Below are 12,500 nucleotides of genomic sequence, written 5' to 3'. Positions count from 1 at the left end.
ATGGTTAAACTGGGGTGTTCATCCCTTTAAATCACACGAGGACAGTTTCATGGTTAAACTGGGGGTGTTCAGCCCTTTAAATCACATGATCACTGTGTCAGAAGTTAAACTGGGGGTGTTCAGCCCTTTAAATCACATGAGCACCGTGTCATGGTTAAATCGTTGTTAGCTGATGCAACATGCACTGCTTTTATCTGTATTTGACTAGCAGAAAAATCTCAGCCTTGTCCTCTAGGGCGGCAGAAAGCCTAGCGGGTAAAGAGCATTGGGAAAGTAACCCGAAAGTTGCAACCCGAGCCGGCGAGATGGAAAAATCCTCCTTCTCCCCCTTGAGCAAGGCAGTTAACCCCCAACAACAACTACTCCCCAGGCACCGATGACGTTGATTAAAGCAGCCCCCCCCCCCCCCCCCCGCACCTCTCTTATTCAGAGGGTTTGGGTTCAATGTGAAAGACACATTTCAATTGAATTGATTCAGTTCTGCAGCTGCCTAGATATCCACTTACCCTAGTTAAACAGACTTGTTGCACTTTAATTGAACCCCCAGTATTTTAAGGGGGATGTATGTGGGAGGGTGAGAGAGAGGACAGGCTTCCATCCAGACACCCAGCAGATGGCAAGCCCCTTGGTGCAGGGTGACGGAGGTTGAGGAACAGGAGGTCCTGGAGACTCTGGCATGGCACCACCATCACAGACCCTGGGTTTGTCTGGTAGAGTGACAAACCTAACACTGACCCCATCCATCCATCGTTCCACCCACAGGAGGATAAGAGTGAGTCAGAGGAGAAGTTTACCGAAGATGAAGGATGACAATGACAAAAACGATGATGATGATTCCAATTCTGAAAGATGAAGGAGATCAATAATCTCTCAAAAGACCTGACAATATAACATGGTTGTCAGTTTTCTAGAGAGCACAGTAACTATTGGTCTGGCGGAGAGACAGTGGATCCCCAAAGGGTGACAGCAGACGCTCAGACCAGGTGGAGCTGTGACAGTGGTGGCAGACTTCCACTCTAACACAAGGTGAGCGAACAGCGGAAATGACCATTGTGTACTGTATTACTGACAAATGTAGTATTTTGGGGGACAATTACGAATGTCAAAGGAAACTGTGTGGTAAAGGGCCTCTCCCACAAATATATTTTCCCCCAAATTATAAAAATCCATACTTGAACAGGGGAGGATGCGTGAGGACACAATTATCAACACGCGTAAACCACGGTCAATAAAATGACACGTCGATGTGATTTCACATCTTATCTCCTCCATTCCCTCTCTCTAGCCAATCAAATGGCTCTGTTTTTCCAATTCAGCGGTTCATTTGGGAAACACGGCATACAGGGGAAATATGGTATTATCTTCGGCCAGGTTCTCAACCCAATAAACACGCCGTCACACTCCTCCTCTTGAAGATGGGATTTCCAATCGAGCGGCAGCGGAAATTGGCTTAGCATGGTGAGTCAAAGGTGGTGACAAATAGAGGATAATGGAGGTGTAATTGACAAATTTAGAGGCGGGCGGCAATGCAAGGAATCAAAGGCCTGTGCTTGGTGATGATCACGCCCCAGTACAAGTAACCACTAACCATCTAAACATCCCCAACTAAAGACGATAACTAATCCTTTTATACACCGATGGATTGGCTGCATACCAACACCAGTAACATGCAATATCAGGGATGGAAAATGAACACAAATGGTTAACTAATTGATTTGTCTTACACTATATACACATTGTTGGTCAAATTCCCATTCAGCGAATAAAAAGACTACAGTTTGGTTTGTAACAGGTGCACCCGTCGCCATGCCTCCCCCCCCCCCCCCCCCCCCCAGGTGAAACCTTGTTAATTGGACATGTGGGATGTGGGAAGGGGGCTGACTGATATTTGCTCTGGCAAGGCCACTCTGTCAGTCCCTGAACAGGCCAACGTGAAGGCCGCTGCCATCTGTCCCTGTTTGCCTGCACTCTACGCAACACATTGCCTCGGAATGATAATGTGCAAATCATTATCACCCTTAGGCTAGACTGTAAGACTGTTTTCTGTGCTTTATGTTTCCGTTGTTTCGATAGCACTAGCGAAAACAGTTAGGTAACATTATTGAATTAGAATGAATTGATTGATTGGTTTTATTCTGAATAAATATTGACATGGTATTCCTCTGCGTAATGTTTTATGTGAGTGTAACCTGTGTTTAGATGAGCTCATTTTTAAATATCTGTTTTGCTGCCGTTTGTTTTTTCTCCGCGGCCACAGCTTCTATCTGCCATGCTTAGGACTGAGTTATTGGGTTCAACAGACTGCCATATGGGCGGAAAATGGGGTTTTCGTCAGCAGCAAGAATCTTTTACAGTTTAGTGGCGCTTTGCTTTCTTAATCATGAGCACCATTATCATTACGGTTGATGCAGCACTTTGTTTTGGTCGTTACACCCTGGCTTTGCATGATTAAAAATAAAATATATGCCACGGTGCAGACTGGAGCGTCTGTTCCCGCTTCCCGACCAGAACAACTCACATTGTAATTGCCCACCATCAAACCCCTCAAATATATTTCTCAAATATTATTATGCCATCACAGCAACGACAAACTGTAGCCGCCAAGCAGTTGTGTAACTATGAATAATTGAGATATTTCAGAAGCGCAATCAATCATTATTAAGGAAAGGAGTTCTGACATATTTATGGCCTATATGGTAGCTATAGTTTTTCTTGATCAGCTCACATAGGCAGACAAAAAAAAAACTCCCACCAAACCAAACCAGTTCAGATAATGTTATTTGTTTCAAAATAACAGCATGTGAATGTATGCCCAGTGATACGTGTCAGTCTAATCCATTATCGAAGAGTTTATAGTGACGGGCTGATGTCGCTGGGGGAGATTGGGGGCCGCTATCTCACCAGGAACAGCTGTGGACCCGACGGGCCGCTAGAGCGCTGTTCCACCGCCACACTTCACCTACTCCACTCTGTTACACCAACCACCAACAAAAACTTTGTTTGTTGGGTATTTTCAACAGCGTTGAAACTCCCACTTCCCTCCATCTGCCCTTTCCTTTCCAATTCATCTGACGAGGTGCTTTGTGGTGGGCCGTGTGGGGATGCTTCAAGCCTCATAAAGTCCCACGCCAAGCGTAAATTACAATATCAAACTCAAACAGGCCACTCTCAGATGAAGGAAATAAACAGTAAAAAAATTGGACTGCCAAAATGGAGGCTCATCCGGTTGGCAGAATGTCTCTACCTCCCAAAACGCATCTCCCAGCAATCAATCTAGTGGAAATATACAGTTTATGCCCCCTTCATACAGAAATCAGCTCTGACTGAGGCAAAGGAATTGTCCCCCTGCACAGTTGATGTCCCCTGCATGGGTGAGGGTTTCACATTTAATGACAATCATAAAATGCGCATAGATGAACTCACAAGCCTTCACTAATGAGATGTCATCCAGTCAGTGCCCTATCCCTGGCCATTTAGAAAGCGACAGTGGAAATGATCCAAGTCATAACCAAACCTCTGCATTCGCAGCGGTTCTCATTCTTCAACTAAATGACTCAAATAAAATAAATAAAAAATGGTTTCTTCCAGGACACAAAACTCACCATCGATCTGGGTTCATCATTCCCAAGGCGCTCGTCCTTGGCCTTCCTTTCTTTAGCATTCAACACCTTTGGTACTCATCCATATATCTATGGATTAGACACTTGGCAAGACATGAGAGTACGTAAACGAACTCTGACAGAAGGAATTTGATATTATAAAGGCCCAAATAAACAGTATTAACTTGGTCAGGTGCTTTCCAGCATGCATAAAGAGTTGAACAACAGTATCTTCCTAGAGGCAAGGTGAAGACTGAGCAGAAGACAGACATGTGAAGGGAATAAGGAGAACAGAGGAATAATATCCCGGGCAAACGGGGCTAAGAGCTCTAGCCCAAACACTTCTGCATCGTATCGTGTCTACAGACTGCAGTGGGAGATCCTTCTGCATACAAATGTAAAATTACATTTCCACTAGAACGCAGCAGCCAGCAGCCGACATTATATGTTCTCCCAGGGTGCTTACAAGTTCCTACGAATGCCCTTTGGATTCCAATATTTCTCTAATATTTCCGTCATAACCATATGTTCCCAGAGTTTATGAACTACCTGAGGAAGGCAGCCTGCCCCTCTGCTCCACCCGCCAAGACTGGGCTCCCGTGAATGTTGCTCCATACGTTAAATTACAACTCAGCCCACAATAAATATTGGGTGACCTTTCCCATTCTCAACGCAAAGTTGATATTTTACCCGCGAATCTGAACCACACAGACACCAATCAATATGAATTTACCATGTAACAGTTGTGTTTTTTTTGGGTCTGATTCAAGGTAGAGGTTGGACGGCCGGTGTGATTGGGTTGGAGGGCCGGGGTGATTGGGTTGGACGGCCGGGGTGATTGGGCTGGATGGCCGGGACGATTGGGATGGACCAACAGGACGATTGGATTGGACGGTGGGGGCGATTGGGTTTGAAGGCCGGGGCGATTGGGTTGGACGGCCGGGGGCGATTGGGTTGGACGGCCGGGGCGATTGGGTTGGACGTCCGGGGGCGATTGGGTTGGAAGGCCGGGGTGATTGGGTTGGACGGTGGGGGCGATTGGGTTGGATGGCCGTGGCGATTGGGTTGGAAGGCCGGGGCGATTGGGTTGGATGGCCGGGGCGATTGGGTTGGAAGGCCGGGGGCGATTGGTTTGGAAGGCCGGGGCGACTCGGTTGGAAGGCCGGGGGCGATTGGGTTGGACGGCCGGGGGTGATTGGGTTGGACAGCGGGGGCAATTGGGTTGGAAGGCCGGGGCGATTGGGTTGGACGGCCGGGGCGATTGGGTTGGACGGCCGGGGCGATTGGGTTGGAAGGCCGGGGGGCGATTAGGTTGGAAGGCCGGGGGCGATTGGGTTGGAAGGCCGGGGCGATTGGGTTGGATGGCCGGGGCGATTGGGTTGGAAGGCCGGGGCGATTGGGTTGGAAGGCCGGGGCGATTGGGTTGGAAGGCCGGGGCGATTGGGTTGGAAGGCCGGGGCGATTGGGTTGGAAGGCCGGGGTGATTGGGTTGGAAGGCCGGGGCGATTGGGTTGGAAGGCCGGGGGCGATTGGGTTGGAAGGCCGGGGCGATTGGGTTGGATGGCCGGGGCGATTGGGTTGGAAGGCCGGGGCGATTGGGTTGGAAGGCCGGGGCGATTGGGTTGGAAGGCCGGGGCGATTGGGTTGGAAGGCCGGGGCGATTGGGTTGGAAGGCCGGGGTGATTGGGTTGGAAGGCCGGGGCGATTGGGTTGGAAGGCCGGGGCGATTGGGTTGGAAGGCCGGGGCGATTGGGTTGGAAGGCCGGGGTGATTGGGTTGGAAGGCCGGGGCGATTGGGTTGGAAGGCCGGGGGTGATTGGGTTGGAAGGCCGGGGCGATTGGGTTGGAAGGCCGGGGTGATTGGGTTGGAAGGCCGGGGCGATTGGGTTGGAAGGCCGGGGGTGATTGGGTTGGAAGGCCGGGGCGATTGGGTTGGAAGGCCGGGGTGATTGGGTTGGAAGGCCGGGGCGATTGGGTTGGAAGGCCGGGGGTGATTGGGTTGGAAGGCCGGGGCGATTGGGTTGGAAGGCCGGGGTGATTGGGTTGGAAGGCCGGGGCGATTGATCTGGAGGGAAATATCAAAAGAACAACCTGCAGACAAGCACTCAGCAGGGTTTAGAAGGTGGATGCATTTCCTTTTGATCTGTGGGGTTGTGAGCTGAGAGGAAGGTGTTTGGACTCCAGGGTGGGAGACAGATCCTGTTGGTAGGGTACAGAGGGTAGTGGGTAGGGTACAGAGGGTAGTGGGTAGGGTACAGAGGGTAGTGCGTAGGGTACAGAGGGTAGTGGGTAGGGTACAGAGGGTAGTGGGTAGGGTACAGAGGGTAGTGGGTAGGGTACAGAGGGTAGTGGGTAGGGTACAGAGGGTAGTGCGTAGGGTACAGAGGGTAGTGGGTAGGGTACAGAGGGTAGTGGGTAGGGTACAGAGGGTAGTGCGTAGGGTACAGAGGGTAGTAGGTAGGGTACAGAGAGTAGTAGGTAGGTTACAGAGGGTAGTGGGTAGGGTACAGAGGGTAGTGGGTAGGGTACAGAGGGTAGTGGGTAGGGTACAGAGGGTAGTGGGTAGGGTACAGAGGGTAGTGCCATCCAGGATGTCTGTACCAGGCGGTGTCAGAGGAAGGCCCTGAAAATTGACAAAGACTCCAACAACACAAGTCATGGACTGTTCTCTCTGCTACCGCATGACAAGAAGTACGGGAGTGCCAAGACTGGGACCAAAAGGCTCATGAACAGCTTCTACCCCTAAGTCATTATACTGATGAACAGTTAATCAAATGGCTACCCATGTTTTTTTGCACTGACTCTTGTGCACCGGACTCTACACACACACACTCACACATTCTATACTGACACTCCAACACACACACACACACACACACACACACACACACACACACACACACACACAGAAACACACACACACAGATACACATACTGTACATGCACACAGGAAGGTGGATGTGGGTCCTACTTCCTCAACCCCAGGATATGGGTCCTCCTGCCTCAACCCCAGGATGTGGGTCCTACTTCCTCAACCCCAAGACATGGGTCCTCCTTCATCTACCCCAGGACGTGGGTCCTCCTGCCTCAACCCCAGGACGTGGGTCCTCCTGCCTCAACCCGAGGATGTGGGTCCTCCTTCCTCAACCCCAGGATGTGGGTCCTCCTTCCTCAACCCGAGGATGTGGGTCCTCCTGCCTCAACCCCAGGACGTGGGTCCTCCTGCCTCAACCCCTGGATGCGGGTCCTCCTTCCTCAACCCCAGGATGTGGGTCCTACTTCCTCAATCCCAAGACATTGGTCCTCCTGCCTCAACCCCAGGATGTGGGTCCTACGTCCTCAACCCCAGGACGTGGTTGCTCAAATTACACCATGATTCCCTAGTTCATCCCGGACTGAATTTCTCGGTTTTCAAATAAAAAAACTGCAGATGCCCTGCTTCATTACTATGTGCAGAAACATCACAAAATAGATCATAATGATAATATGATGTTATTGCCGGTGTAGTGAAATGCTAAAAGTAAAAGAATGGAATTAAGAAACATATCAATATTAGAACGAGCAATGTCGGAATGGCATTAACTAAAATACAGTAGAATAGAATACAGTATATAAATATGGGATGAGTAAAGCAGTATGTAAACATTATTTAAACATTATTAAAGTGACAAATGTTCCACTATTAAAGGGGCCAGTGATTCCAAGTTTACAATGCCTTGCGAAAGTATTCACCCCCTTGGCATGTTTCCTATTTTGTTGCATTACAACCTGAAATTTAAATATATTTTTAATTGGATTTCATGTAATGGACATACACAAAATAGTTAAAATTGGTGAAGCAAATAAAATAAAAATAAACTTGTTTCAAATAATTCTCTAAAATAAAAAACTGAAAATTGGTGCATGTCACGTTCTGACCTTTACTTCTTTTGTTTTGTCATTATTTAGTATGGTCAGGGCGTGAGTTGGGGTGGGCAGTCTATGTTTGTTTTTCTATGATTTGGGTATTTCTATGTTTCGGCCTAGTATGGTTCTCAATCAGAGGCAGGTGTCATTAGTTGTCTCTGATTGAGAATCATACTTAGGTAGCCTGGGTTTCACTGTGTGTTTGTGGGTGATTGTTCCTGTCTCTGTGTTTTGCACCAGATAGGGCTGTTTCGGGTTTTCACGTTTCTTGTTTTTGTTAGTTTGTTAATGTGAAGTGATTTATTAAAACATGAGTCAAAATAACCATGCTGCGCTTTGGTCCGCCTCTCCGTCAATGGAAGAAATCCCTTACAGAATCACCCACCACAACAGGACCAAGCGGCGTGGTAACGGGCAACGGCAAAAGCAGCGGCAGGAGAAGCAACAACGGCGCAAAGAGGAATGGACTTGGGACGATGTGTTGGACGGCAAGGGTTGCTACACATGGGAGGAGATCTGGCGGGAAAGGATCGCCTTCCATGGGAACAGGTGGAGGCAGCGAGGAGAGCAGAGGCAGCCAGAGAGAGGAGCCGGCAACATGAGGGAACACGGTTGGCAAGGAAGCCCGGGAGTCAGCCCCAAAGATTTCTTGGGGGGGGCTAACAGGGAGTATGGCTATGCCAGGTAGGAGACCTGTGCAAACTCCCTGTGCTTACAGGGGGGCTAGAGAGACCGGGCAGGCACCGTGTTATGCAGTGGTGCGCACGGTGTCCCCAGTGCGGGTGCATAGCCCGGTGCGGTATATTCCAGCTCTGCGTATCGGCCGGTTTAGATTGAGCGTCGAGCCAAATGCCATGAAGCCGGCTCTACGCATCTGGCCGCCAGTGCGTCTCCTTGGGCCGGCGTACATGGCACCAACCTTGCGCACGGTGTCCCCGGTTCGCCTGCATAGCCCAGTGCGGGCTATTACACCTCGCCGCACTGGCAGGGCGACCGGGACCATTCAACCGGGTAAGGTTGGGCAGGCTCGGTGCTCAAGAGCTCCAGTGCGCCTGCACGGCCCGGTCTATCCGTCACCACCTCCACGCACCAGCCCTCCGGTGGCAGCCCCCCGTACCAGGCTGTCTCTCCGGCCCATCCTTACAGGGGCTCCCTCCTCTCCAGCGCTGCCAGAGTCTCCTGCCTCTCCGGCACTACCAGAGCCTTCCTCCTCTCCAGCGCTGCCGGGGTCTCCCGCCTCTCCGGCGCTACCAGAGCCTTCCTCCTCTCCAGCGCCGCCTGAGCCACCCGTCTGCCTAGCGCCGCCAGTGCCGCCCGTCTGCCCAGTGCCGCCCGTCTGCCCAGCGCCGCCAGTGACGCCCGTCTGCCCAGCGCCGCCAGTGCCGCCCGTCTGCCCAGCGCCGCCAGTGCCGCCCGTCTGCCCAGCACCGCCAGTGCCGCCCGTCTGCCCAGCGCCGCCAGTGCCGCCCGTCTGCCTAGCGCCGCCAGTGCCGCCCGTCTGCCCAGCGCCGTCAGTGCCAGCGCCGCCAGTGCCGCCAGTCAGCCAGGGGCCGCCAGTGCCGCCAGTCAGCCAGGGGCCGCCAGTGCCGCCAGTCAGCCAGGGGCCGCCAGTGCAGCCAGTCAGCCAGGGGCCGCCAGTGCCGCCAGTCAGCCAGGGGCCGCCAGTGCCGCCAGTCAGCCAGGGGCCGCCAGTGCCGCCAGTCAGCCAGGGGCCGCCAGTGCCGCCAGTCAGCCAGGGGCCGCCGCCGCCCCTCTGTCCAGAGCCGCCGCCCCTCTGTCCCGAGCCGCCGCCCCTCTGTCCCGAGCTGCCGCCCCTCTGTCCCAAGCTGCCGCCCATCTGTCCCGAGCAGCCGCCCCTCTGTCCCGAGCAGCCGCCCCTCTGTCCCGAGCAGCAGCCCCTTTGTCCAGAGCTTCCGCCCCTCTGTCCAGAGCTTCCGCCCCTCTGTCCCGAGCAGCTGCCCCACCTCTGTCCCGAGCAGCTGCCCAACCTCTGTCCCGAGCAGCTGCCCCACGTCTGTCCCGAGCAGCTGCCCCACGTCTGTCCCGAGCTGCCCCACGTCTGTCCCGAGCTGCCCCACGTCTGTCCCGAGCTGCCCCACGTCTGTCCCGAGCTGCCCCACCTCTGTCCCGAGCTGCCCCCCTGTCCAGTGGGGTCATTGAGAAGGGTGGCCATGGTGAGAAAGCCACGGAGGCGGACAATAAGGCGGACTAAGACAATGGTGAAGTGGGCTCCGCGTCCCTCGCCAGAGCCGCCACCGCGGACAGACGCCCACCCAGACCCTCCCCTATAGGTCAAGGTTTTGCGGCCGGAGTCCGCACCTTTGGGGGGGGGGGGGGGGGGGTACTGTCACGTTCTGACCTTTATTTCCTTTTGTTTTGTCATTATTTAGTATGGTCAGGGCGTGAGTTGGGGTGGGCAGTCTATGTTTGTTTTTCTATGATTTGGGTATTTCTATGTTTCGGCCTAGTATGGTTCTCAATCAGAGGCAGGTGTCATTAGTTGTCTCTGATTGAGAATCATACTTAGGTAGCCTGGGTTTCACTGTGTTTGTGGGTGATTGTTCCTGTCTCTGTGTTTTGCACCAGATAGGGCTGTTTCGGGTTTTCACGTTTCTTGTTTTTGTTAGTTTGTTAATGTGAAGTGATTTATTAAAACATGAGTCAAAATAACCACGCTGCGCTTTGGTCCGCCTCTCCGTCAATGGAAGAAATCCCTTACAGTGCATGCATATGTATGCCCCTTTGCTATGAATCCCCTAAATAAGATCTGGTGCAACCAATTACCTTCAGAAGTCACATAATTAGTTAAATGAAGTCCACCTGTGTGTCATATGATCTGTCACATGATCTCAATATATATACACTTGTTCTGAAAGGCCCCAGAGTCTGCAACACCACTAAGGAAGGGGCACCACCAAGCAAGCGGCACCATGAAGACCAAGGAGCTCTCCAAACAGGTCAAGGACAAAGTTGTGGAGAAGTACAGAACATGGTTAAGTTATAAAAAAATATCAGAAACTTTGAACATCCCACAGAGCACCATTAAATCCATCATTTTTCTTTTAAGAATATGGCACCACAACAAACCTGCCAAGAGAGGGCGGCCAACCGAAACTCAAAGACCACGCAAGGACGGCATTAATTAGAGAGGCAACAAAGAGACCAAAGATAACCCTGACGGAGCTGAAAAGATACACAGTGGAGATTGGAGTATCTGTCCATAGGACCACTTTAAGCCGTACAATCCACAGAGCTGTGCTTTACGGAAGAGTGGCCAGAAAAAAAGCCATTGCTTAAAGAACAAAATAAGCAAACACGTTTGGTGTTTGCCAAGAGGCATTTGGGAGACTCCCAAAACATATGGAAGAAGGTACTCTGTTCAGATGAGACTAAAATTGAGCTTTTTGGCCATTAAGGAAAATGCTATGTCTGGCACAAAGCCAACACCTCTCATCGCCCCGCGGATCCCATCCCCACAGTTTTAAGCATGCAGGTGAATGCATCATGCTGTGGGAATGGTTTTCATCTGCAGGGACTGGGAAACTGGTCAGAATTGAAGGAATGATGGATGGCGCTAAATACAGGGAACTTCTTGAGGGAAACCTGTTTCATTCTTACAGAGATTTGAGACTGTGACGGAGGTTCACCTTCCAGCAGGACAATTACCCTAAGTGTACTGCTAAAGCAACACTCGAGTGGTTTAAAGGGAAACATTTAAATGTCTTAAAATGTTCTAGTCAAAGTCCAGACCTCAATCCAATTGAGAATCTGTGGTATGACTTAAAGATTGCTGTACTCCAGCAAAACCCATCCAACTTGAAGTAGCTGGAACAGTTTTGCCCTGAAGAATGGGAAAAATCCCAGTGGCTAGATGTGCCAAGCTTATAGAGACATACCCCAAGAGACTTGCAGCTGTATTTTCTGCAAAAGGTGGCTTTACAATGTATTGACTTTGGTTTGGGTGAATAGTTATGCTATTCACCGCCCTGTTTGTTTCACAATAAAAAATATTTGGCATCTTCAAAGTGGTAGGTATGTTGTGTTAATCAAATGATACAAACCCCTCGATTTTAATTTCAGGTTGTAAGGCAACAAAATAGGAAAAATGCCAAGTTGGGTGAATAGTGCCGCCACTGTAATATTGTTGTAGTTTGCTTTGCATGGCCCGGTGCCCCTGGTGGGGGAAGGTTTCCCTTAAGGACCAATGGAATGGTCGAAAAGGATTTACAATAATCCTTTAAAAAGACTACAAAAGTATGACATATTTAGGATGCTTAATAAGTGTCAACAAATAAACAAATGTATAAACATAACGTTATCCCATTATCCATCGATATGAAAGCGGATCTAATGAGATGAAATAATCTTCCCATCAATCTAACAGGTAGAATCAACGTCTTTAGAATGGCATCATGGCTGCCAACGTTTTTGTATTTATTTTATGTTATACCAATTACCCCACGGAAGACATTCTTTCAAAAACTATACTCAGTCATAAAAAACTTTAAATGGGCAAGTAAACTCATAGAATAAAAAGGAACATTTTTCCTTAAAGTTTGAGGGAGGTTATAACTTTCCAGATGTGGAATTGTCTCAACTCGCTACACAAGGCTTTTACTTGTGACATATAATTGATTGCACTAAAGAGGAACTATGGGTACATATTTAAGATGCACATGCTCATCCCCTGAATCTTTTTACGGGTCTAGTTAGGAACACTATGACAATATGGAAGAAAGTGAAATGTATTCTACTAGATCCAATAGCACTTCCTAAAAACACAACCTTGTGGAACAATCCTTGGATGATTTTTAAGAATTTAATGTTGGACTAACCACTATAGTTTCAAAAACATGAAACTTAAAAGTTACATATTACAACATTTCGATTTAAAATATTTTGGATAACAGAGCAACCTTGAGGGAATCTTATTTGATTCAGATAGGGATGTTCATATGAAAGGTAAGATATACAAAATCTTGCATATTCAACTGA

The 12,500-nt window shown here is 50.0% G+C and overlaps 1 protein-coding gene across 1 annotated transcript in view; it reads right to left on the bottom strand.

The window, feature by feature from the left end:
* Nucleotides 1-4,364: 4,364 nt before the first annotated feature.
* Nucleotides 4,365-12,500, bottom strand: part of LOC139379235 (sporozoite surface protein 2-like) — a 12,272-nt gene continuing 4,136 nt past the window's right edge. The window contains exon 2 of the mRNA XM_071122035.1: nucleotides 4,365-5,664. Coding sequence (XP_070978136.1) covers nucleotides 4,365-5,664 — 1,300 coding nt within the window. The remainder of the gene's footprint in view (nucleotides 5,665-12,500) is intronic.

Source organism: Oncorhynchus clarkii, chromosome 21 (genome assembly GCF_045791955.1).
Source record: "Oncorhynchus clarkii lewisi isolate Uvic-CL-2024 chromosome 21, UVic_Ocla_1.0, whole genome shotgun sequence".
Classification (NCBI taxonomy): Eukaryota; Metazoa; Chordata; class Actinopteri; order Salmoniformes; family Salmonidae; genus Oncorhynchus; species Oncorhynchus clarkii.
This window is presented reverse-complemented; position numbering and strand designations above follow the sequence as displayed.